This window comes from Canis lupus, chromosome 21 (genome assembly GCF_003254725.2).
Source record: "Canis lupus dingo isolate Sandy chromosome 21, ASM325472v2, whole genome shotgun sequence".
NCBI lineage: Eukaryota > Metazoa > Chordata > Mammalia > Carnivora > Canidae > Canis > Canis lupus.
The window spans coordinates 32,127,746-32,154,468 of NC_064263.1; the positions used below are offsets into that span (position 1 = coordinate 32,127,746).

Sequence of the window (26,723 nt, forward strand, 5' to 3'; positions counted from 1 at the left end):
CAGCCCAGGCAGTGGGACAACTAGAGCAAAGCCCCGGTGGCAGGAGGGAGTACAGTGTGAAGAGCCTGGTGGGGCTGGGGCTTGGAGTACTTGAGAGATGAGGGGTGCGTAGTTAAGGCCAAGTGGAAGGGAGCTGGAGGGGCCAGACTTGCAGGAGAATGTTGGTTTTCATCTTATGAGCAATGAGAAGTCGTTCAAAGACTTGAAGCAGGTTGGAGTTCTGATGTGTGGAGACTTTGGAGGCCACCCAGCTGTGACTCTGTGTGTGCAGCCCCTTGTAGCCCGGAGTTGGTCTGCTCGGCGGGGCGGGGGGGGGGGGGTGCGGGGATAGCGTGGCATCCCAGGCTCCCCTGGGCCTGTCCCATGTGGGGCAGCACGGGCTCCCTGGAGTGCTGGCCATACTAGTTCTGGGTCTTCTAGGAGATGCAGCCTTGTCTGTCTTCACCACCGTGAGTGGCCCACATTCTCCCAGGCTCAAACAGTTTGCTGGCCCAGAGTTTTGACTGTAGTGCTTCTAGGTTGATCCTGGTGTGGGCCAGCCTGTTGACTGGATCACACCAGGCTGGGGGAGCCACCTCCTTCCAGCCCGGCCTGCCTTGGGCACCTTTGCCTTGTGGAGATGGGTGGTACAGAGGCCCCCGTAGGGCTTGAGTGGTGGTGGGGCCCTCGGAAATGTGCTGAGAAGTGAGTTCCACTTGGAGTTCTGGTCTCACCTTGGGCCCATGTCTGTCTCTCTTTCTATCTCTCCCTCTCCTTCTTCACCCCCCCTTATCTCTCTCCCCCCTCCCTCTCCCTCCTTTGGGCTCTCTCCTGAGCAGTTCAAGAGGCCGACTCGCTTATCAGTGCACAGCTGGGAGCTGCCCGCCCAACAGCACCAGCCTCAGCCAAGAGAACCAAGGCAGCAGCGGCAACGGGGGGCCAGGGCGGGGCCTCCAGGAAGGAGAAAAAGGGGAAGCACAAAGGTTGGCTGGCCTCTACTACAGCCCTCCTCAGGAGGCCTGGCTCCCACTGGAGGGTTGGGGGGAGGTTTCCCCTCCAGACTTGGAGGTACAGGATGGAGTGGGAAGCCTCAGTGCAGGCACAGATGGCACCAGGCCCTCACCCAGCTGCCTCACAGGCTTCATGTGGCTCCTGGGGTTCCTGGGCTGGCTCCCCATGGTGCCAGGAAGTGAGGTGCACATGACTGTGTACGGCCCAGGAAGTCCCTCTGCCACCCCACCTGAGCACCCCCCTCTCTCTGTCCTGCCCCGGGACACTCCTTCTGGCAGGTCTCCCTGCCTCCCTAATAGCCTGCCCCACACGTGTGCGGTTCTCACCGTGGCCATGTGGGTTTTCTTGACTCTGTTCTAGTCCTAAGTCTGCTTGCTGGGCCCCCAGACCAGTCTATTCTCTCTCTTCCTCTCTCTCCAGCAAAGATCCCTAGAGATTAAGGTGGCTCCTGCCACAGGTCCTGTCTGTGTCCCCATCCCTTAGGCATGGGCAGTGACTCCCAGGCCTCTGGGACTTGGTTGGACAGTGCTGTGTCGGGGTTCCTGGGCTTCTGGAGCTCCCCGCAGCATTTGGGGCCTAGCCTAGCCAGGCAGGGCGGCTGCCACCTGTGTGGGCCAGGCCTTCTGTTACGTGGGCACCTTGGGCAGACGGAGATGGGATGAGCGATCTTCCATTTGGGAAGGGGCATGGATGCCGACCCCCATCTTTTTCAAGAGGCCCCCATATGTTTGAACGATGTCTGTGAGTTACGGTTTGTGTGTATTTGTCCGTGTGAGAGACGATCAGCGCTGACAACCAGGAGCTGGCCGCGTCTGCGAGCGAGTGGTGGCCTTGGCCGTGGTCGTGATCCATCCTTGTTGGCCGTCTTGTCTCTTTCACCGTGCAGTTGGCTTTGTAGATGGCGGTCTTCTGCCTGGGGATCGAGGCACTGCAACCCTCAGCGACTAATCTGGGGGGACAGCAGAAGAAACGAAGCCCATGTCCCTTTGTAGCTTATCAATCATTAAGAGGCTGGCGGCAGTCATTAGTTTTTTAAAAATCTTTTGCAAATAAAATTTTGCAGAGGATTCCCCCCACCATCCCTCACCCACTGCAAGGGTGGGTGTCTGGGAGTCTGGGCTCTCCCCTTCCCCCACCCCACCCCCTCCCCCACGGGACTCAGGAGTGTCCGTGGCCTGCAGGCACCAGCGGGCCAGCAGTACTGGCGGAAGAGAAGTCTGAGGCCCCAGGCCCGGTGCAGATCCTGACTGTGGGCCGGTCGGACCACGCCCAGGACGCGGGGGAGACGGCAGCCGGTGGGGGCGCGCAGCCCAGCGGGCAGGACCTCCGCGCCACGATGCAGAGGAAGGGTGAGCCCCGTGGGGGTTCAGTGACACCCCCAAAGCTCAGTCCCAGATTCTCAGGTGCACCCCTCTTGGGAAACATGGCCCTGGTAGGGGGTACAGTTGGAGGCCCGTGAGAAACGGGCATAGGGGCCCCTGATAAGGCCACGTTAGGGAAAGTGTGAACTAGGGAAAGCAACCAGTGGGCAGCCCGGCCCTGTCTCGCCGCCTCCGTCTCCTGCCCCCGGGAACGCGCAGGTTTGGAGGCAGGGTTCCTTTTCCTTTAGTTCCTTTGAAAAAGGTCCTCTTGCAGAGTGTTTCCCCAACATCTGCTGAGCTCGGGGAGCCGGGCAGAATGCCAAGGGACAGGGCAGGTCCTCCTGGGAAACCTGCTGCCCAGAGTTTCCCCACCATGAGCCCTGCCCCAGGGACCCACCAGCACAGGGTGGCAGGGGGAAGCCCGGCAGTGCCACAGGTCTCAAGAGGTGAGGTCAGGGCCAGCTTCCTGGAGAAAGGGCCACTGGGGCAGCGTGAGGCTGGGGGCAGCATTCCAGGTGGGGAGACCTGTGGAGCCGAAGGCTGCAGGCAAGCTGGGGAGGAGCCCGTGGGCCATGCACTGCAGGCTGGGCGCGGAGGGAGCTGGCGCCTCCAACCGGATTGCACGGCACGGGCCGCCGGAGCCTCTACTAGAAATGAAGCCTCCCAGCGCAGGGTCCGCTCCACTCACGCCTCGCTACCCAGGAGATGGGCACTGACTGCTGCAGAGGGGGGTCTCCTGGGAGGACTGAGCTGAAGCTGGGGAGGGGAGAGGGGGTTACCCCCTAGGGATGGTGACCCACAGCTCATGCATGCCCTTGAGAACGTGTCATTGCATATATTTGGATGTGTGTGTGTGTACGCACGTGTGTACATATGGCCATGTGTGTGTACGGGTGACTCAGGGCTTCTGAATGGGTATCTGGGCATGTGTGTGTGACCACTTGTCCCTTCCCATTCCTCTGCCTGGCCCAGGTGTCTCTAGCAGCATGAGCTTCGAAGAGGAAGAGGAAGAGGAGGATGAAAATAGCTCCAGCTCCTCCCAGCTAAACAGCAACACCCGCCCCAGCTCGGCTACCAGCAGGAAGTCCACCAGGGTGAGGCACTTCCCTGCCCAGCAGGAGTGTGGACAGCAGGCTTCAGAGGTCCGATCGTCCAGGTTGGAGGGGAATGGGAGTGAAGAAATGGAGAGTTGGCTCTCTCGGCACCGGGCCTAGGTACTCTCAGGAGCTTTTCTGGGTGGGTCCCTCCTGTCCTCCTGTCCTGCCTCCCCTTCTCTTCAGCCTGGCCAGGAGTGGACAGGATGGCCTGGAGAACCTGCTCACGTCCTCCATCTCTGCCCAGGGATTGCTGAGGTGGGGGGAGGGCCAAGGAGCTAGCTAGCTAATGGCTGACCCCAGGGCCAGGATGGCCAGACCCACACCCCAGGAACCCTGCAAGATGGGTTCCCACCATATCAGGGGGCAGCTTTGGGTCCCTAACCACCAGCTGCAGTTGCTCGGGGTCTCTCCCCTGTAGGAGGCAGCCTCAGCCCCAAGCCCGACAGCCCCAGAACCCTCGGCAGATGTTGAGGTCCAGGATCTCGAGGAGTTTGCACTGAGGCCGGCCCCCCAAGGTATCACCATCAAGTGCCGCATTACGCGGGACAAGAAGGGGATGGACCGGGGGATGTACCCCACCTACTTCTTGCACCTGGACCGCGAGGATGGGAAGAAGGTGAGGTTGGCTTGAGCCTGCGGTTTCACCTAGGCAGGCTTGAGGTGCTGTGGGCTGGAATGTGACTGGAGGCCTCAGGTCCAGCACTGTCCTTTCAGTTCACCAGGGGGACAGAAGTCTCCGTGCCTGGCCAGGGCATACCTTTGTGTTTACTGGGGCATCCTTGTGCATGTAGGACACGTGCATACGCTCAGGAGCCGAAGCAGGGGAGAGGCGTGGGTGGGAGTGGCACCCAGGATGGTACCTGACTAGAGGCTGGGCCTGGAAAAGAGGTCACCTTTGGGAGGCAGCCCGAATCTCTTCAAATGACCTTGCTCCATTCCCCAAGGTGTTCCTCTTGGCGGGAAGGAAGAGAAAGAAGAGTAAAACTTCCAATTACCTCATCTCTGTGGACCCAACAGACTTGTCTCGAGGAGGGGACAGCTACATCGGGAAACTGCGGTACTAGTGCTCCCCCAGGAAGCTGGTCGGGGGGAAGGCAGGGCCACACTCCAGAGAGGGCATGTCTTGTCCCTGAGGGAGATCTAGGTCGGGGTCAGACCCTCTCCTAGAATCCTCTCTGTCCATCAGCTCCAAACATAGGCCCAGGTCTATGCCGGCCTAGAGCACACTTGGAGATGAAGCTCACATACCCTACCGAGCTGCTTCTAGACAAGTAGGACACAGGCCCACCAGGAGGGACAGGTCAGACCTCAGGAAGTCACTGAAGATGTAGGCCACCAGGGAAGAGCTGCCTTGCCCTGTGCCCCACGGTCAGTGCCAGAGGGAAGGGCTGTGAGTGAGCCCTTGAGGGAAGAGAGAGCAAGCTTGGGGTTGAGGGAAGGTTCTGAGTTAGGCCTCGGGGAACAGAGTGCCAGATTTGGGGAGCATAAGTCCAGTTTGGAGGTAAGGATCTAATGCTAGAGATGGGGCTGGATCAACGGTCACAGGCTGGACCCGAGACAGGAGGTCATCTCCACTTTCCATGGGATGGTGAGTGTCCTCTACGGTCTTGCCAGTTGCCCTTCTGCTTGCTCGCCTCCCAGGAGGGGAACACTCCTGTTCCTCCAGGGAAACCTGTGGAACCCAGATTTACCTCCTGGAATTTCCTTCTCTGAACTAAGATGCCCACTGATTCTGTTCAGAGCAAGTCCAGGCCTTCTCCCCATGAAGCACCTTCAGAGATGGAATTCAGTGTGCAGTGGGCTCCCGGTCTGCTCCTGGCCCAACCTAGAATTTTGCAGGCTCCTCTTGGGACAGACTGAGCTGTTCCCTGCCCCAGGGCAGAGGGTGCATGATCATCTATTGATTGCCTGTCCCTTCAGGTCCAACCTCATGGGCACTAAGTTCACTGTTTATGACAATGGAGTCAATCCTCAGAAGGCATCATCCTCGACTTTGGAAAGTGGAACCTTGCGTCAGGAGTTGGCAGCCGTGTGCTACGTGAGTTGTGCATTCCTGGGTCTCTGGTCTCCCAAGTTAGACATGACACTGAGGACTTGCCCACTCTGTGAGCTGTCCCATCGGTCTTTGTGAGTAGACAGCACTTTACAGAGCTGGGCTGCCCTGTGTTGGAGTGGCCCGTGCGTGTCCTCAGAGCTCAGCCCACAGATGACCATCTGCTCCGGGAGCTCCGGGGAACCTGGCTGAGCTCTATGCAGCCCAGACTGGGAGTCTCCAGGAAAGGAAGCAGGAGGCCTGAGTTCTTGTTGGTACATCCTTCTACCCCTCCCTTCAGTGCCTGGGCCCTGCAAGGACCCCTACAAGGCCCTGTGCATAATCATCTCACGGAATTCCTGACCTGAGAGCTCAGTCCTATTTCCTTCTTTCATATAGATGAGGAAACTGAAGCTCAGAGGTTGGGTCACTTGCCGGTGTCACAGCTAAGTGACCAAACTGGAATGTAAATACAGGGAATTTCTCTACCTTATTTTAAAATGAGACATCGGTACCCCCATTAATCGGTACCCCCATTAACCTGGGCATGGGTACTTCTTGGAGGCCGATTGGAGAAGCCATAGCTGTTCTGTGTGAGCCTCTGATGCCACCTGCTGGTCACCTTTGGGAGGCAGCCCGAATCTCTTCAAATGCTTCTTGAGCCCCAGCTAATACTGTTTGAGGCACCAGGAGAGGGGTAAACAGGAGACATGGATTTATACCCTTATGGGACCTAAACCCCTAGTGAGGGAGACAAGCTAAAAAAAACAAAAACAAAACATTTATAAGCAAAATAACGTTCCTGATAAACGTGAAGAAGAGACCATAAAGCAGGGGTGTGAAATGTTCAGGTGTGTGTGAGCTTTTCGTGCAGATGGCAGGGAGGGCCTCCCTGAGGTAGCACCTGGGAAGAGCCAGCCACGGAGGCCTAGTGGGAAACACGGCCAGTGCTGATGGCCTGTGACTGGCATGCCTGGGGAACCATGGGGTGGGGGGGGTGGCAGGCAAGGGGGGCAAGTGCCGAGGAGAGGAGAGGGGCTGTACCACAGAAGCCTCACAGTCAAGGTAAGACCTTCAGTTTTTAACCTGAGTGAACAGTGGAGGCAAAAGCTGTGACAGCGGGCCTCCTTGCTGCTTTGTGAACAGACGGGGCCGGGGCAAGGTCAGAAATAAGGAATCCCGATGATGGCTGTTACTGTGACCTCGGGTGGAGAGGTGCTGGTAAAAAAGTGGTCGCATTCGAGAGAGTCTGAAGGTAGAGTTGACATCATCTTCTGATGGGTCAGAAGTGGGTTGTGAGAACGACTCAAATACATCACCTGAGCACACGGAAGAACTGAGCTGTCAACTGAAGCCAGGGAGACTAAGAGGAGCTTAGAGATTCGGGAACTCGGTTCCAGACAGGTAAACTTTAGAGGTGCCGGTTAGACGTTCAGGTGGCAGGGGTACAGACTAGCCCATCAGCTTTAGTCCCTTCCACCTGGTAGGTAAGTAGAGTCCCTGGTAGGTAAGTAGGGGCGCCACTGTTGCATTCTCTATTTCCCAGGAGACAAACGTCTTGGGCTTCAAGGGGCCGCGGAAGATGAGCGTGATTGTCCCAGGCATGAACATGGTTCACGAGAGAGTCTCTATCCGGCCCCGAAACGTGAGTCTCCCCCCACCCCGCCTGCTGCCGCCCCGGCGTCTGGGTGCACGTCTGGGAGCAGAACTGAGCTGCTGGGGGCGGGGCGGGGGTACATGGCGTGAGAGCCCGAGCTCTAGGTGGAGGTCTAGGGAAACTAGGGATCCTACCCCGGGTGGCGGTGCTGCCCCGGCTCGGGGCCGGGCCTGACTGCGGGAGGCTGCCTTCCCAGGAGCATGAGACGCTGCTGGCCCGCTGGCAGAACAAGAACACGGAGAGCATCATCGAGCTGCAGAACAAGACCCCGGTCTGGAACGATGACACGCAGTCCTATGTACTGAACTTCCACGGGCGCGTCACGCAGGCCTCCGTGAAGAACTTCCAGATCATCCACGGCAATGACCGTGAGTGCTTCTGTCCTTACTCCTTACAGTCCCCGTGACACCCAGGGCCTTTAGCTCAGGGGTCAGGTCACCCAGCTCTGCCTTTATAGGCCAAGCTCAAGGACGTGGGTTATACGGCTTCCATCGCAGGTCAAGGACTCTGACCCTGGGACGGTGGGGGGCCCCTGGAAGACCCTTGCTTAGAGCCCTGACCCTGGATTCCGTGGACTCAGCAGAGTCTCAGGTGTGGGAATACCCTCTGAACGGACTTTCTCTCTTCTCTGTCTCCTGGTATTCCTGTGCCTCTTGTTCTCCTTTGTGTTCTCCCTCTTTCCCACCACTTCTCCCACTTGTTTGACCTCCTTTGGGCATCTCTGCTCCTCACCTTCGCTTCCCGCTTGTGATTTGAGTGTGTGTCCCTCCTCCCCTGCACCATCCCTGCTCTGTCCTGTGTGTGTGTGCATGCCCGTGCCTGGCTGCAGCGGACTACATCGTGATGCAGTTTGGCCGTGTAGCAGAGGACGTGTTCACCATGGATTACAACTACCCACTGTGTGCGCTGCAGGCCTTTGCCATCGCCCTGTCCAGCTTTGACAGCAAGCTGGCCTGCGAGTAGAGGGCTCCTTGGGCCCTTTGGGGTTGCCCAGCCTGGAGTGGAGCTGCCTGCCTGCAGAGACAGCCCTGCCTACCCTCTCTGTACATAGGCCTCCTGCCAGATGAACCTTCAGCTCTCGGTGGCTCCCTGGCCAAGGGAGATCTGGCTCCTCTGCCTCCACTGCTGGGACAGAGGACGAGCTGGGGGAGGTGTGTGTGTGAAGGGACCAGAGTGCATTCTTCCCATGCCCCAAGGTCCGCACACACATCCCCACTCTTGAGTTAGTATCTTGCTGCGATCATGTTTGCCAAGCTGGGCAGCCTTTACACTGGGAAGGTGGGAAGTATAGAGGGAGAGGAAGCACAACGCGGGGCTGCTGTGGCCCAGCCCTCTGCTCAGCCTAGGGGTCTGGAACGGTAGGGCCCCCACAGTGCAGGGCACGGTGTGCATGTGTGTGTGGGGTACATCAATTTTACGTAGAAGGGCTAGGATTAGCTAGCAGGTCCTTTGCTAACTATAGAAAGTCTTCTGATTTCAGAAGGCCTCAGCCAGGCTAGGAGAAGTTATGGGGGTCTGGGAAAGGTAGATGAGTGGCAAGACCTTGTCAGGACCGTGGGGGCCTGGCTCTGGCTATGGGAATTGGTCGGCAGCCGAGGGTTCCCACCCATTTGATTCTCTAGGTTTTCTCTGCACAGAGGCAGTTGAAGCCAGAGGTTTTAGAGGATAGGCCCCGCAGGACACAGGCTCAGCATGCGGAACAGGCTCCTGGAACAGGTCCCCTGGACCAGGGCTATGTCAGGAGTCCTGTCAGCTGCCTGAGGAGCTTTCTGCTGAGCGACTCCCACACAGTGCCCGAGTCACCAGCCTCGGAGTGCACCAGGTAGGCGTGCCTGGGCCTCTAGCTGGTAGAGCACCATCCCTAGGACCATGTATGCTCCAGGAAGAAGTTCTAGCTCCTGGTGCTTCAGCACCCAGGGTGGTCAGCCTAGGTCGTGGCTGCTGAGGGTTTGTATATGTGGTTCTTCCAAGGTGGCAATGGGGCAGGGTAAAGAAGAGCAGGGAATAGTTTAGAAAGGAGAGGTGGCAGGAGCCTCAGAGTCCAGTGTGTCCTGTTAGGTGAAGCACATTGAGAAAACTGGGACTTGCACGGCGTCACGTCACTGGTCAGCGGCAGAGTTCAGAACTTCCGCTCCCTCAATTTCTTTGTTCCTCCCCTCCCCCTGGGAAACTACTCTCTGGTTCTCTGGCCTTCCTGGGACCTGGTCTGCATGCCCTCCCCCTTTTGCCTGATGACAGAGACTTAGAAATGTTGGAGCTGATGTAGGAAATTGAAAACCATTTCGGTGGGAAATGAGGTAGTTCCCTACTGAAAGCTTCTTGAGCATCAGTTTGCTCAGAACTGCTCTGGGTGTGGCTTCTCCTCAAGGGCAGGCCTTCCTGAGGCTGTGGCCCCCTTCTCTATTTGGGTGTGATGGGTGAGGTGTAAGTGTTCCAGGGCTGGGCCTGACCTCTCCCATCCATCCTCTTCCTTGGGTGGCACCCTCTGCCCGAAAGATGTAGGAACGCTAAGCCCTGGCTGGTCTGTCACTTACCCTGGCGGAGGCTCCTTGCCCAGACAGAGGTCAGAGATCAGTGGGAGGCAAGCGGGAGGCAAGCAGTTCCTCCTTTCAGAGGAGATGTACTTGGAAAGGCTGTGTGGAGACTTTTTCAAGTCTACCTTAAACATTCTGTTGAGGCTCTGTATTGAGGTGGAGTTGTTTTGATCTAAGTAGAAGTAGCGTGTTCTCATTTCCTTATAATTGAAGATTTGCTGTGTTGAGTGCTTAAAGCAAGGATCTTTAGGATCTGTGCTTCTAAGCATGGATCTGGGAGAGGCCCCTCCACTGGTCTAGTCTCTGGACCACTCTTGGGGTCATCTGAGGGCTCTAGACTTTCTTATGCTGGGGCCAGTCCACTTCCCGGCGAGTGTGCCATCCTCCTTCTCACAGCCCTAGGCTGGCTTGCTCTCTCTTCTGACTGGGAAGAGACCTGAAGTTTAGGATGATGGAAACTAGATGTCTAAAGTCTGGGTCTATAATTTTAAAGTGGGACAGGCTGATTTTAGAGCGTACTGACAGGGAGGTAATCCTGGGGCAGCATGGAAAAGGTAGAAGCACAATGGCAAACTTTTGGACCCTGCCCTCTGTCAAGTACGCAGGAGAGCAGGGCAGTTGGATAGCTTGGTGGGGTCAGGAACATGGGTTGAGCTTCCCAGCCTGGCTATGGGGAAGGCAGCTCAGCAGCAAAACTCTGTTGGGCACTGAGTGACAGGCAAGAGCAGTTGAGTCACCTGCTCGAGACCCATCTTCACAAGGTCTGTTCTTCAGACTCCCTTCCTGGTGATGCTGGTTTTGCCTGACCACTGGCCTCCTAGCCATGGGCCCAAAGACTCAAAAAGCTGCCAGGGCCCTGGAGACCACCTGGGCTCAGCCTCTCCCTGGGAAGAGCTCTTACCCTTCATACCTTCTACCCAGATGCTCCTTGAGTGGGCAGGGGACTGGATGATGGGATGAGTAAGCCCTAACGGTGGCGGGCAGCTGGGGCCTGGGCAGCTCCTCTGTCACTGCCCCTGGGGCCACACTCCAAAACTCCACACCCTCTTTGCCCAAACGGCTCTTCTGTAGAGCAGTGATGTTCACTTCCCCACTCTTCTCCAATTCTAGCTTTTCTTTCCTTCTGGCTCCAAGGTGCTCTGTGTCTGTCTGTGTGTCTATGTGTCTGTGTGTACTTGGGGAAAAGGGCAATCTGCAAATCACCAACTGAGGTTTCTTACTACGATCATATTTCTAAGGATGAGTAGGAAAGGAATAAGGATGTTATCACCTGTGGATTTTGTTCATTTCATGCTCTTTGATCAGAAAGTAAACCTGGGAAAGTACCAGTTCTTTCTCCCAAGGGTTCTGATTAGGAGGATACCATCCAAGAAATTTTAGTTTTTCAGTTTCATTTTGCATTACCTGAAGAAATTGGTGTGTTACACATGCATGCTTTTGGATGGATTTGAACATACTCTAGTGAATGTGCCTTAAAAATCACGACACTAGTTCAGAAGGAGCAGGTAAAGGTCCAGAATCCTGCTGGAGACAGGTGTGAGAAGCCAGAGAAGTGTGAAAATCACTAGCTGAAGAGAACCTTTGGAGCCTGTATCCTTCAGTAACAAAAAGGGCAACAGCACTACAGAAGCAGAAGCTTGTCTGGAAATGGAGCATTTACCTCTAAGTAAGTCTGCATTTAGAGGCCGTTCTAAATTTAATAAGCAATGGTGAGGATTTCAAACCTAGTAAGTGCACGCTTTCCTCACAGCGGGGTCTGCAGTGAGCGGAGATGCTGGGCTGGCCAGGGCCATGGCTCTGTTACGCAAGCACAAATTCTATCTCCTAGCTGGAGTCCCTAGTTTTCCCTTACTGCAGTAACACTGGCCTTCCCCCTCCCTAGGATTCTTTGCCCCAGCTGAGACCTCAGGATGCCAGGTGGCCCTCAGAGCACACTTTTCCAGATAGCTGAGTGAGTGCTGTGTTGTGGTGCCCAGTACTGAAACGTAGCCACCCCCAGGAACAGGCTGAGGGATGGGCTCTTGTTTGAGTGTACTGGTTACCTGTCTTTCTGTACCTCCAGTTTGCAATTTTGTCATCTCAGGATATGGGGGGAGAGGCATAGCAGAAGTGTTGGGATAGATTTAACTTTCTGACCAAGTTGAGAGGCAAGTTGTCTTATAGAGAGCACTATTGCACTTAGTAGCTATGTGATTCTGAGCAAACCACATGATTTTTCTAGGTTTTTTTCATCTACAAACTTGAGGAGGTGGGGCTGTCAAAGCTTTCAGTAAGAATCAGGGTGAATGAAAATTGATCCTTGCTTTCATCACTATCTTTTCTGGCTCATCACTGTGCCTTTTTTTTCTTTCCTAAGAAACACATCACATCTCTTTCTTCTGTCCTCCTGCCCCTTTCCCTTTCCCCATCAAGGTCCAGGCAGATTAGGCCAAGATCCAGAGTTTCCTGGAGTGTAATTTCGAGTTGCTTAGAAAGGGAAGCCTGACTCTGGCCTCTTTAATCCTGCAGAGTTTCAAAGGGGACTTGGTCAGGGTGGGCGGCACTTCTCTTGCTGGGAGCATCCATTTAGCCAGTTTTCCTAACGCCTAGAATGTGTATGTCCATTTGCACAAGATTGTCTTTTCCTATTCTGGAGTGGTCAGACATTTTATTTTTGTTCAAAATTATCTGGAGTTTTAGACAAACTTGCAAAACTGTGCTTTTATTAAGTGACTTTTTGAATAAACTCTTTGGTATTCTTGAGCAAATGTATTTATTTACTGGTATGTGCAATGACAAAATTGGTATTTTCCCATGTTGACATTACATATGTTGTAGAACTTAGTGTTTGTCTAAGTACAGACCATATAGCAACAAATTAAACTTGAACTGTTTCAACACTGCTGTGCACTTTTTTTTTCTCCTACAAAAGAGAAAACATTTCTTACCTATAAGTTTTTTCCTATACCATTCATTCCGTCTGTCCTAAGAGCCTGCAGGAGGGCGGGGGTGGGGGGGGGTTGATTGGAAGGGCTGACAGCTTTAGAACCACTATCACGTGGGCTGAAGCTGTCCTCCCTCTGGCCACATACCAGGCTGAGAAGGGCTGAAGAATAGTTAAGGATAGAAGATACTTAGGAACTAAACCGCTCATTCCTGCAGAGGGCTTCTCTAACCGAAGTATGCCCGGGGGGTGGGGACTGGTTCTTAGGAACAAAGTAAGCAGTTTTTTTTTTTTGTTTTTTTTTTTTACCCTCAATTTGGAGTTTTTATGTGGCCAAGATCCTGCCATTACCATGGCCCAAGTCCTTGGCTCTGCCTCTGTGGGAAACCATATGCAAGTTTTTACCAGAGGTTTTTGTTGGGTTAGTGGTCAGGTTAAAGACAAATCTTTTAAATAGTCATGGCCAGGGTGACCATATATCCAAGGCAGTCCTGGTTTATACTTATTGTCCTGGCATAATTATAATTAAAGTTCTAACCTTTTCTCAAGGTGTCTTAGTTTGGACCATGGGTTATTTGATCGCCTAAACCACAGAAAGTAGAGAGAGAGTGGTTTTCATAGACCACTTCTTCTAACAGTTAAAAATACCTCCATTCTTCAACATGCCTTCCTTCCTGGGCCTAGTTTGTGGTTTTTTGGTTTTTTTTTTTTCTAAGATTTATTCGTGAGAGACAGAGAGAGGATCAGAGACACAGGCAGAGGGAGAAGCAGGCTCCATACAGGGAGCCCAACTCGGAACTCGATCCCAAGTCTCCAGGATCAGGGCCTGAGCTAAAGGTGGTGCTAAACCGCTGAGCCACCAGGCTGCCCCTGGGCCTAGTTTTTTAGAGCATGTGCACCAGTAGTCCTGGAGTTCACAAGGCACTTTCCTTATGCTCCTATTATGACCAGGAAAGAGGCTCTCCTGACTGGTTCACCCACCTAACCAAGCATGGTTCCAGGAAAGGACCATGGACAGGAAAATAAGGTGAGGCCCTTAGTTCCAAGGCTATTTATCCCAAGAACTAGGACAGAGCACTGTGCACGGTGCTCAAAGATCACTGAGGACCTAGTACCTGATCAGGCTCAGAGTTCAGACCATTTCTGAGAAGAAAGACATTAAGAAAAGAGCACACATGACAACAAAAGCCAGTCCTATGATTTTGGTCATCCCAGGTTGTATATACATATAATTGTTCTCTCTGAAGGACAAAATAATTTTGGAAAATCCAAAAAGTACTAATCTAAATGACTGATGAATACATCAAAATTTCTGAAATAGAAATACGCTAATATATCCCTGCTGTATGAGCCAGCCAAGAGCTTGGGCAGTGAGAGCCATCTAGAGCTCTTAGTACTTCTGGCAGGACCTAGTTCCATAAGCCAGTTTCTCCCAAAGATCAACATTCAAAATAAAGACTTGGTTATACAACACCTTATGTACCAGCCTCATAAAAATACCTGAACATCCATATACTTTTCACACTTGTCACTGTTTCATCCAATACCACCTTTTCTGCCAAGAATGACCATTCTGTTCCTCAGCCACCTGGAGAAGTTCTTAGCATGCCTGAAGATCAGCTCCCCAGGAAAGCTTCTTGGAAGTACTTTGGCAAAAATGATCTTTGTGTTCTTGTAGATCTGGGTCCACATCTCAATTACAATGTAAAACTTTGTATAATAAGAGTAAATTAGCTAACAGTGAGTAGTTACCACGTAGAAGGTAGGAGGGCAAATGCTGTTTTACTGGCACTGATGATTCACATTCATTCCTCCTACCCACCGTGTGAGAGCTGGACTTCTCTCCTGCATCAGATGGGAGAAAGCCAAGGCTCAGCACAGGTAAGGAGCCGACAAGAGTCTACCGATAGAAAAGGCAGGGATGGAATCCTGACCAACATTTCTCTGCCTGCAAAATTCACAATCTCAAGCCCTTTTATAGTTAATTCTTCATTTAAACAAATTGGACAAAGCTCCCACACTAAACTTTTGTTCCTTAAAAGTAGGAATTGAGCCTTTGTTCCTACCACCTAGCTCTGGACAGTGCCTGCTAAATGAATAACTGAATGCATAAGTTAGAAACAAACACACATCTCTAATAAGGAACCATACATACTAAGGCAAAAAAAGGAACCAGGGACCCAGGACTCCTTACAAATCAACTGCTTACAGTGAATGAAGGGGAAATAACAGGGAAAACAATTTATCGAAACAGTAAAGAGCACCTACATTATTTTTTTACCTTGGGCATTACATTACATCTAGATCATTTCCAGTACATTTTAAGCTGTACTCTTTAAAATGAATCAAAGGTTCTACACACGGATGCAATATACTTCTACAGACTCAATCTTCAATGACTTCTCTGTAACAAGAAATGTTAATTTTATTAATAAGAAATGCCTACTAGTCACTGATGTGTTATCTTAATATGATCCCGTACCTTCTGAACAGCAGTCTCTATGCTTATATGTGGGATTTAAACTTTTCCTGGCATCTCAGTTGACCAGGAACAATGGAATTCCAAAAGCCCTATCTACCTTTACATCATTTCTTAGTTTTCAAGTTTTCCACATTTCATGACTAGGGATGATCCTGGAAATGTGTCCTCTTTAAATTCTCAGGTCTTACATGTAAACTGAATTCACTCATCCTTACTCGACAGGATATATGGGTGCCATCTTATCTCAAGAAGACACATGACAGGTGGCACCTTAGAGATGAGAGGCCTTTAGTTTGGTCAAAATCCTCCCAGTCTTAACCTACCTCCTGCTTCCCTCCAGCTTTCTCAAAAGACCCAGTTACTTGAATATAGAATAGTCTCTTCCCCCTGGGAACTGCTATATTGGTTCTCTGCAACAGACATACACTGCAACTTTCCTTGTGGGCTGGTGCTTTGTCTATAAGCTCAGTCCTCCTCATTTCTGTTTCAATTCATGTGGTAAGAATAAATTTCCCAGAGGGCACATTTAGAAATTACTTCTAGGCAAGGCTTGTGATTGAGTACATGGATTCTCTCCCTAGCTCTGACCCTCTGGTCTGAGGGTCTCACAGAGGAGCACCACGCTTACACAGGCTTTCATGTAGCCTTAACAGCCTCCAGCATTGGCTCTGCAGGGCAAGGACTGTGTCTATTTAAAGCTCCCTCTGGCCACTGAAGGCCAGAGGTACAAAGGTGCTTCTGGGCTGACAGTTCTGTGAAACAGAACAGGGATAAAGGAAGCTAGAGATCCAGCAATACCAGAGTAACAGTCTCCCAACAGGTCTCTGGACACATTCCCTGGTGATCGGGGCAGCAACAGTGCTCCTAAAAAGGCCCTCACTGAGAAGGGGCTTCAGTTCACACAGCGGAGGCTTACACTGCCTCTGGCCCCATCATACCCACTAACAAAATGTTCTCTTGAATCAGGGGACCACTAACCTGCTCAAGGCCTGCAGAGTAAGGCATCTCAGACTCTGAAACCTTCACTTTTGCAACGTTAAGTCCTCATGATGTATAAACTGATGTTTGTTCACAGGTAAACCATCTGCTACTCCTAGCATGAAGAGTCAGACCTCTGCCCCTGAGTGTACAATAGCTCAAACATATTTACTCAGTGGATCAACTCTGGTGGAGGGAAAGCATGAAGAGACAGTGAAGCTGTACTGTATTCATACTAATTACTATGGTGTTTTACAAGGTGACAGGTGTGTGAGCACCAGGAAGGATATATGATATCCATGGTAGTGGCCTGATTAGCTAAGATACTTAAACACAGAATGAAGTTCAGGGCACAGGGCCAAGGATGAAATCAGAGGAGAGAGAGGTCACCTTGGGACTAGAGTAATGGATACTTCCCCAAACCAGTAGTTTTCAACTCAAAACCCTGGGGGTTCCGCTTCCTCAAGGTGGCACCTGTATGTGCTTTATCAGGGCTGATGCCTAGGCCTTCATCTCTGAAGTCTTGGGCCCATACTTCTTTGGTGATTTCCTCTTGCTCAGTGTAAGTGTCTGCTCTGAATCCAGCATTCTCTGCCAAGACTGCGGGATCCTCTTCTTCATGAGAACAGCAGGAACAGGTTTCTGGCTTTGGGTCACATGAGGTAAGAGAATTCTCTTCCTGGGCTCTGGGGTCAGTGGGTATTTCCCAACCCAAATGGTCTGATTCTTCACCTTCTAGGACTCCCATTCTTTCTGCTATTTCTTCAGCAGAGGGCTCCCTGGGGTCAGGGTAATCCACCAGGATTGTTTTTTGCCTACGCTTGATGCAATCTGAAAGGTCATAAATTGGATAAGTCTCTTCAGGGTAACCTAGAGAAAAAAGTAACACAAATTTTTACAAAGAACATCTCTTCAACAAAAAGTATCAGGCTGTAAGAGGCTTCTCAGGCAGCAGCTATCCTATCCCAACAAATCCAGCCAAGAAACCTCTAAGATGACTCTAGCAGTTCTACAGTTTTACTTGAGTAAATCCTTAGTGCTCTGGAACACTATCCCAGTGTTTTCTGAAATTCAACAGCTCAGAAGAAAATTCCTTCTTAAATGCAGGTTGGTTAGGACAGAAGAGACATCTCACCCCTCTGGCTTCTGCAGTAGTGATGAAGATTAAACAAGCAACATGAGTCTTCAGTTAAAAAAAAAAAAGTACTGAACACCAGATGGAGAGAGCATAGCTCAAGGCTAATGTTTATAATTTCTATTTGGATCCATTTCCAAATCTTCCTGGGGCAGGGAGAAGATGACGACTAAGCTCTTTGAAAAGAAATACCATGAAGGCTTCTACTAATCGAAACAACTGAAATGGCTCCCAAGTGTCAGAAAGAGCGAGCACACTTCAGCAAGACCTGCCCAAGGTCCCGAAGGACAAGCCCCACGCTTCCATAAGACAGAATTCCCATTGTTGGCTTCTTAGTCTTCACAAAATGGGACAAAAGACGACAACAAACCGGTAAACAAAATGAGTAATACTGGTGCTGAATCCCAGCTATGATAATGAGGAAAGACAAAATGTTGCCAAATTAAAGAATGAAATGAAATAAATCTGTGTCAGCCAAGCTGCGCCCGAGCAGCAGATGGGCCTCGCTGGAGCTCATATGCCAGTGCTGGCAACAGCAGCTATGCACACAATGTAAAAGGCAGGAGAATTTAAAATCCATTTGCGCATTATGATAATTGGCAAGTTCAACCCTAATGCAAACTACTCTTTGCCTGCAAATTCTGAAAAGCAGAAGTCTTTTTTGATGCAGTGTAGTGTGTGTGGAGAGACATATTTTAACAACATTTACTGGTTGTTTTTTTTTTTTTCTGATTATAAAAGTCATACAGACTCATTGTAAAAAAAATTTTAAAAACAAAGTTTTAAAAAGAAAACACAAGTCACCCAGAATCCCATCACTGATAACAATTTGTCATGTTACTTCTAGCCTTTTTATCATATATAAACATACTGTGGCGTAAAATGTTATACCCTGATTTTTTTTCATTCAACTTCTATCATGAGCATTTCTCCATACCATTAGGCATTTTAAAATTGGCTACAAAATATCCCATCGTACAGCTACATAACTGACATGACTGGCCATGCTTCTTATATAAAACATGTAGATTGTCTCCAATTTCCCCTTATTCTAAATAACATGGAAGTTAAGATCTCTGAATATACATCTATGTTCATTTCCCTATTTCTTTAAGATATACCACTAGAAATGTAAGAACCGATGGGACTAGACCTTTTCAAAGCCTGTTTTCACACTCCACCAAATAACTTTCCAGAAAAATGTATACTTTTAGTCCTACCAGTGATGTAAAAAACTGTCCATCTTATCACACCCTCATCATCACTGCCAGTAGCATGTGAAGAATCTCACTGAGTCAGTCTCAGTTCACTTGCTTATTAACTCACTGTGGACAGAAAGCTAGGTAAAACAGAGCTTAGCCACCCAAGGCCCTCACAGCCTCCTTGGTCAAGGGCAGGGGCTGGAGAAGCTTACTTGCTGGACTTGCTGCAAAATGGACTGAATACTTAAGAGAAGTCCATTTTCTGACATGTTCCTGCCTTCTCCCCATACCACGGACAAAGCTTACCTTTGAAGTCCCATGGCTATCTGCTTTGGCTTAAGAGGGGAAGATCTGCTGAAGAAAACCAGTGACTCACAAATGGGCTGCTGAGGTAGCCCATTTTCAGCCAACATCACTGGTTATTCAAGAACTTCATTAAAAATATGAGCAAGCTACAAAACTCATTGATCCTATGAAGAAGTCAGCAAGGGAACCAAACTAAGCAAACTATGTAAACAGCCCCTAAAATAAAAAAGTCAATGTTGGAAACAGGAATTAATATCAATCAACTTGTAATTGATATTCCCAGCAATCAAAATACTACCAATACTGATAAAACCCAACCAGGCTTCAATATAAAAAGGGGAGCAAATAGAAAATGAGAGTTATTAGAAATAGAAAATCTTTAAACTTGAGAAAGGTAGAAAATAGATTAAAATGGGCATGGATGGCTAAAAGCCAAATTAGTATATTAGAAATCCAACTATAGAAATTCTTTTTTTAAAAAAATAAGAAATAAATAAAAATTAAAATTAAAAAAAAATAAAAAGAAATTCTTTCAAAACAGAGGTAAAAATGACAAAGAAATCGAAATTGTGAGAAAAAAACAGACTACACTGAAAACTGTTCCAGGAGGGATCCCTGGGTGGCGCAGCGGTTTAGCGCCTGCCTTTGGCCCAGGGCGTGATCCTGGAGACCCGGGATCGAATCCCACATCGGGCTCCCTGCGTGGAGCCTGCTTCTCCCTCTGCCTGTGTCTCTGCCTCTCTCTCTCTCTGTGTGTGTGACTATCATTAAAAAAAAAAAAAAAAAAAAAAAAAAAAAAACTGTTCCAGGATATCCAATCTCAGAGTTACCAGAATTCCAGAATGAGGGCATAGTAGGTTAAATGGAAGCAATAACCAAAAAAAAAAAAAAGAATTAGAAAAGATCCTTTAGCTGAAGAAAAACTCGTCTTCACATGGAAAAGACTCACTAAATGCTAGGCAAAAATACTATGAAAAATCCACACACTCATACACACTTAGATATAGGCCAATGAACTTGCCCAAATTCAAATGTTTAAGTATTAAAAGATTATAAGTTTCCAGCCAGAAAACAAATTAGCTGACTAAAAACAGATTGCCTATTGAGAAAAAGAATCAGACTGTGCTAAGATTTCTCATTTTCAACATCAAATGAAAGATAATATAGCAATGTTTTCAGACTTATAAAAAAAATTGCATGATCAAATAATTATTTGTATAAAAGTGAAAAACGGTATGTGTAGATATCCAAGTACTCAAAGTATACCAATCTATAAGGGGTTACATGAGAGGGTAGGAAGTGGAGGTACTTAAGAACACTGACAAATACAAAAAAAAAAATAATTTGAGAAAAAACATACCATATGTGAGAAAGTGGTGAACAATGAAGAACTACCAATGTAAACTAATTATTGATAATGTGATTAGAACTTTAATGCCATTGTTGAATACTTAAAATAGGCTATATAAAATTCTATATAATTTCAACAACCTTAAGAGTCAGACAGAAAATAAATGTGATGAAGATTTTACCTTATTTGGGAATAAGGTTATATAAAAAGATTTGCAATTTGGAGGAGAAAAATTCCAAATTTCCATTTCTTTGATTACTAAGAGAGACTGAAAGACTTTTTAATGTTTTACAGTAGGGTGCATTTTTTTTTCTTTTCTGTACTGCTTACAAAGGAGGAGATCAGTTTATAAAGTATAGAACTCCTTATATACTAAAGATACCAACTTTTCAGTCATTTGTCACATATATTTTTTTCTAGTTTAGTGTTGGCTTTAAATTGTATGGTATTTTCTAGTCTATAGAAAGTAAAGGTTTTATATATTCAGGCTACATTATCCTTTCCCTTAAAATTTTCTTCATTGCTTTTAAAAAATGTATTTGTAGATTCACCTATAGTTGTAAAAAAAAAAAAAATCCTGCATGCCCTTTACCCAGTTAATATCTTTCTAAACTACATGACAGAACCACAACTAGGACATTAATATTGATAGTTAATACACAGAACATAGCTATCACCACCACCAGGATCCTGTATGCTCTTTCACTGCCACACCTACTCTGGCCTACCCCTATTTCCTCCTTAAACCTTTGGCAACTACCAGTCTGTTCTCCATCTCTATTTTGCCATTTCAAGAATGTTATATAATTGTGCAGTATGGAACCTTTTGGAATTAGACTTTTTCACTCAGTATAATTATCTGGAAATTCATCTAGGTTGTTGCATGTATCCATAATTTCTTCTTATTGCTGAGTAACCGTTCACCTGTTAAAGGATGTTTGGGTTGTTTGCAGTTTGGGGCTACTACAAATAAAGCTGCCATAAATATTCATGTTCAAGTTTTATGTGAACCTCAGTCTTCATTTCTGTAATAAATGCCCAGGAGTGCAACTACAAGGTTGTATAGAGTTGGAGGTTTATGAAACTGCCATAATATTTCACAGAGTAAGTATACATCCCCACTAGCAATGTATGAATGGATCTAGTTTCTCCATATTCTTGCCAGCAATTGATGATGTTACTGTTTTTTATTTTAGCCATTCTGATAGAGATGTAGTGGTATTTCACTGTGATTTTAATCTGTATTTCCCTAGTGGCTAATGATGTTTAGCATCTTTTTGTGTGCTTATTTGCCACCTGTATGTCCTCTTTGGTGACAGTCTGTTCATATCTTTTGCGCATTTCCTAATTGTTTTCTACTGTTGAGTTTTGAGAGTTCTTGTATACTCTTAAAAAAAAAGGACTTATATCTAAAGATTTTATTTATTCATGAGAGACATAGAGAGACAGAGGCAGAGACATAGGCAGAGGGAGAAGCAGGCTCCATGCAGGGAGTCTGACGCAGGACTTGATCCTGGGACTCTAGGATCATGCCCTGGGCTGAAGGCGGCACTAAACCACTGAGTCACCCAGGAATCCCTAGATATAAGTCCTTTATTGGATATGTGATTTGCAAATATTTTCTCCCACTATGTAGAGCTTGTCTTTTCATTATCTTAACAGGGTCTTTTACAGAGCAAAAGTTTTAGATTTTGATGACATCCAATTTATCAATTTTTCCTCTTGTGAACTGGATTTATGATGTCAAGTCTAAAAATTCTTTGCTTAACCACAGATCCAATATTTTCTATGTATTTTTCAAAAAAGGCTTATAGTTTTATCATTTACATTTATGTTTATGATCTATTTTTAGTTAATTTTTGTGTAATATGTAGAACTTCATTTGAGGATTATTATTTTTTACTACAAATATCTGATTGCTAGAGCACCATTTGTTAAAAAGGCTATCTTTCTTCTGTTGAACTGCTTTTGTACCTTTGTCAAAAATCAGTTGTACATGTTTGTGTGGTTCTGGGTTCTCAGCTCTCTTCCTTTGATTTATAGGTCTATTCCTATACCAATATCACACAGTTTTGATTACTGTAGCTATATATAGTAAGTCTTGGAATCAGATAAGCTAATTCCTCCCACTTTCCAAATTTATTTAGTGCTTCTATTTTCTCTGCCCCTCTCTCTATATTTTAGAACAACCTCATCTGTATCTACCCCAAAAAAATGTTGCTGAGATTTTGAAAGGGGTTGCATTAATGCATTTGTCAATGTGGGAATGGTATTTGTACTATGTTGAGTCTTCTAATATATGAACATGATAGATCTCCCCCTTTAGACCTTTGATTTCTTTCATCAGGGCCATATAGCTTTCAGCAAACACATCTCATACATGTTTCACTAAATTTATACCTAAGTCTTCCATTTTTTTATTAAAAATTTTGAATCAAATTTACAATTGATATCAATGCATTCATTGCTAGCATGTAGAAATAATGATTTTTGTATATTTATCTTGTAACCTACAACCTTGCTGAACACTGGGAGTTTTTTAAGTAGGCTTCACACCCAGCATGGAGCCCAACACAGAGCTTGAATTCATGACCCTGAGATCAAGACCGGAGCTGAGATCAAGAGTCAGATGCTCTTAACAAACTGAGCCATCCAAGCACTCCAACTCTGGGACTTTTAAAAATGGATTCCTTGGGGTTTTCTACATAGGCAATCATGTAATCTTCAAAGATGAGCAGTTTTGTTTCTTCCTTTTTAATCTGTATGCCATTTCCTTTACTTGCCTTACTGCATTACCTATAATTTTTAGTATTATGCTAAATAAGAGTAGTCACTCTTGCCTGTTCCCCATCTCAGGAGGAAAGCATTCATCTTTGACTATTAAAAATAATGTTAGCTATAGGTTTTTGTAGATTCTCTTTACCAAGTTGATAAAATTCCTCTCTATTCCTATTTTTCTGAGAGTTTTTATTATGAATGGATCTTGCATTGCTTTTATGCTCAAGAAATCCTTCCCTGCTAAAGAGCCAGTATATATTCACAACCATTTTTCTATTTTTTAAAGGTTCCTCTTCTCCATCCTTAGCTACTTAGTATATCTGGAATTATTTCACTGTTAAATGTGTAAGCTCTTACTTCTGCTCAAGCAATGATGGAAACATGGGGACCTCTTTCTTTAAATAACTAGAAAACCAAATGAAATATAGGAAGCATCAATTTTCAAACATTAATAGGTAGTATAGCATGGTCCCTGAGAAAAGAGAAAAGAGCCCAGTGGTCTCAGACTAAAATTAAAATGTAAAGGAGGCCAGGGCAGCTAGAATTTGCAGGGAAAATACTAGAAAGAAAGGAGCTTTGTAGAGAAAGAGTTCCAGGGATCTTCAGATAGAATTCTTCATATTTTTTTTAGCTGAATTCTGCTCTATGCATATATATGAAAGAATTACCAAAGGCCAAGAAAAGAACTACTGAAAGCATTAGGCCTAAATATTCTTGGAGTTCATATATAACTGGGAATAGCTCCCGCTTCTACTAGCCAGAGTAGAAAAACACTGTGGAGCATCAGGCTGACTCCTAAGAAGGGTATCGTCTTACTAGTGGGGCTAGTTTAGCCAGATTAAAGGCTGCTCTGGACCCAGTCTCACTAATCTTAAAATTAAGCCTTAAAGGAATCTAACTAATTTCTGGTAACCTAACTGTGTGTTAAAAAGAAGTCCAACAACTACTTATAGTACTAAAACAAAATCCAGAATCCAATAATGTAAAGTTTGCAATATCCATCATCCAGTCAAAATTTACTAGGCATGCAAAAAGGGCATGAAATTAGGGTCCACAGTAAAGAAAAAAATTAGTCACTACAAATAGGCCCAGATGATAAGATCAGCAGCTAAGTCTATTCAAAAGCTATTACAAAAAAAAAGCTATTACAAATATGCCTATTTTTAAGAAGGTATAAGAATATATGAATATATGAGAAATGAAATATTTAGAAATGAAAGATATAAAAAAGACCCAAATAGAACTCTAGAAATGACCATACATGAGTTAAAAATACATTAAATGAGACTAAGAGCAGATCATATACTGCTGAAGAAAAGATTAAACCTAAAGACACAGCAAGAAAAATTATCCAAAATTAAGCATGGCATGAATAAAAGATCAGACTATACATGACCTGTACAGCAATTTCAAAGGTCTAACAAATGTGTAACTGGAGAATCAAAAGTGGGGAGGAGGGAAGACAGAGAGAGAGAGCGAGCGAAAGAGAAAGAGAGAGAGAGAGAAAATATATCATTAATAAAATAGTGGCCAAAGTGGTTGAGGGATGGAAATCAATCAAGGTTCTAGGCTTGTACCTTGAGAAACTAGAACAAGAAATAGCAAATTAAACCAAAAGTAAGCAGAAGGAAGGAAATAGTAAAGAACAGAAATCAAGGAAATAGGAAACGGAAAAGTAGAAAAACAACAAATAAAGCCAAAATATAGTTCTTTAAAAAGATATTAACCTCTGGCTAATCTGATCAGGAAAATATTCAGAGAAATAACAAATTACCAGTATCAGGAACAGAACCAAAAACATCCCTACAGACCTACGCATGTTAAAAGAATAAGGGAATATAAACAACTTTATACTAATAAATTTGATGATTTAGATGAAATACATAAGTTCCTTGAAAAGAAACAATCAAAGCTCAGTCAAGAAGAAATAACTTGAAGCACTATATCTGTTAAGAAAATCAACTAGCAGTTCTATAAGTCTTACTAATAAGAAAACTTTAGGCCCTGACGGTATCACTGGAAAATTCCATACTTAAGAAAAAAAAAATAGCAATTCTATACAGAGTCTTCCAGAAAATATAAGAAACACACTGCAATGCATCACCATGAAATCAAAACCAAAAAAATTATAAAAAAGCAAAATCACAAACCAATAGCCTTCATAAATGCAAAAATAAAGTCCTTAGCAAACTAGCCATATACAACATCATGACAAAATAAAGTTTATCCCAGAAATGTAAAATTGTTTAAATATTCAAAAAGGAAATCAATGTAATTCACTGGGTTAACAGATGAAAACAAAAATATGATCTCAGTTAACAAAAGGCCTTCTCCAAAATGCAATATCCATTCATGATTGAAAACTGTTAAAGTAACACTAGAAGGAAGCTTCCTCAACCTAAAAAAGAGCATCCATGAAAAACCAACAGCTCACATCATACTAATGGAGAACGTGTGAGTGCTTCCTCCTATCAGAAAAGCAAAGATGTCTGCTCTCAACACTTCAGTATTGTGCTAGAATTTCTGACTAGTGCAATAAGGCAAGAAAAATAAAAGACATATAGATAGATTGGAAAGTTAGAAGTATATCTGTGTATTCACAATTTGACTATATAGAAAATTCTCTGAAATTTAATCATAAGAAATCCAAAGAAAAAAAACTACTAGAACTAAGTGTGTTTAGAAAGATGACCGGAAATGAGGTCAGAATACAAAAATAAATTGTATTTCTATATATTAGCAGTAAGCAATTAGAAATTTAAAAATAAACACATTGTCTTAAAAAATATGAAGTACTTAAGCATAACATGTACATTACAAAACATGTACAAGACCTATATGCTAAAAACTATAAACTGAGAAATTAAAGATCTAGTAAGTGGTGATATATAAAATGTTCGTGGATTGGAAGATTCAATATTGCTATGATGTTAATTCTTCCAAACTGATCTATAGGTTCAATGTGATGCCAATCAAAATGCCACTAGGCTTTTTCATAGAAACTGACATACTGATTCTACATTTATGTGAAAATAAGGGCCTAGAATAACCAAAATATTTTGAAATAAAAGGAAAAATAAAGTTGAATTTGTAATACCTGATTTTAAGACTTAATATACAGAGTGATAAAGACATTGTGTCATTGGCGTAAGTAAATATAGACAGGATTTCACTCCTATGTGAAATTTAAGAAACGAAACAAATGAAGAAAAAAGGAGAAACAAAAAAAACCAGACTCTTAAATATAGAGAACTGGTGGTTGCCAGAAAGGTGGGTGGGATGGATGAAATAGGTGAAATCAAATTAAGAGTATACTTATCATGATGAATAATATATAGAATTATTGAATCATTATATTGTACACCTGAAACAACACTGTATGTTAATCTTACTTGAATAAAAAAATTTTAAGAAAATCCAGAATAGACCTACACATACATGGTCAACTGATTTTCAACTAACATGCCAAAGTAATTAAATATAGTCCAATGCCTCACACCATATATAAAAACTAGTTCAAAATGGCTCCTAGGCCTAAACATAAGCTAAAACTATATAACTCTTCTAGAAGAAGAAAACATAGGAGGAGTTAGGCAAAGATCATAAAAGAGAAAAATGATTAAACTTCATCAAAATAAAACTTCTGCTCTTTGAAAGATGCCACTAGGAAAATAAAAGAGAAAGCCACAGTGTAAGAGAAAATATTGGCAAAATACATAGCTGATAATAAACTTCTATCCAGAACATATAAAGAACTCCTGTAACTAAAAACAAAACAAACAAAAAACAACAAAAAACACCATAATCAACCCAATTAAAAAACTGGCAAGCAATGTAAACAGACACTTCACTAAAGATATATAGATGGTAAATAGGGACATTAAAAAATGACCCTTG

The 26,723-nt window shown here is 45.7% G+C and overlaps 2 protein-coding genes across 15 annotated transcripts in view; one reads left to right on the forward strand and one right to left on the reverse strand.

The window, feature by feature from the left end:
- Positions 1 to 12,550, forward strand: part of TUB (TUB bipartite transcription factor) — an 84,924-nt gene extending 72,374 nt beyond the window's left edge. For 5 of the 7 annotated variants that reach the window (XM_049098754.1, XM_049098757.1, XM_025459368.3 and 2 more), the window contains 9 exons: positions 819 to 962; positions 2,172 to 2,339; positions 3,324 to 3,445; positions 3,867 to 4,064; positions 4,393 to 4,505; positions 5,369 to 5,486; positions 7,027 to 7,125; positions 7,334 to 7,505; positions 7,967 to 12,550. In XM_049098754.1, coding sequence (XP_048954711.1) covers positions 819 to 962; positions 2,172 to 2,339; positions 3,324 to 3,445; positions 3,867 to 4,064; positions 4,393 to 4,505; positions 5,369 to 5,486; positions 7,027 to 7,125; positions 7,334 to 7,505; positions 7,967 to 8,100 — 1,268 coding nt within the window. In that variant the 3' untranslated portion in view covers positions 8,101 to 12,550. The remainder of the gene's footprint in view (positions 1 to 818; positions 963 to 2,171; positions 2,340 to 3,323; positions 3,446 to 3,866; positions 4,065 to 4,392; positions 4,506 to 5,368; positions 5,487 to 7,026; positions 7,126 to 7,333; positions 7,506 to 7,966) is intronic. The other 2 variants (XM_049098755.1, XM_049098756.1) reach the window with 2 other exon arrangements.
- A 706-nt stretch (positions 12,551 to 13,256) lies between these two features.
- The window catches only part of RIC3 (RIC3 acetylcholine receptor chaperone), a 52,026-nt gene continuing 38,559 nt past the window's right edge, over positions 13,257 to 26,723 (reverse strand). For 7 of the 8 annotated variants that reach the window (XM_049098759.1, XM_049098760.1, XM_025459375.3 and 4 more), the window contains one exon: positions 13,257 to 16,924. In XM_049098759.1, coding sequence (XP_048954716.1) covers positions 16,452 to 16,924 — 473 coding nt within the window. In that variant the 3' untranslated portion in view covers positions 13,257 to 16,451. The remainder of the gene's footprint in view (positions 16,925 to 26,723) is intronic. The other variant, XM_035704205.2, reaches the window with a different exon arrangement.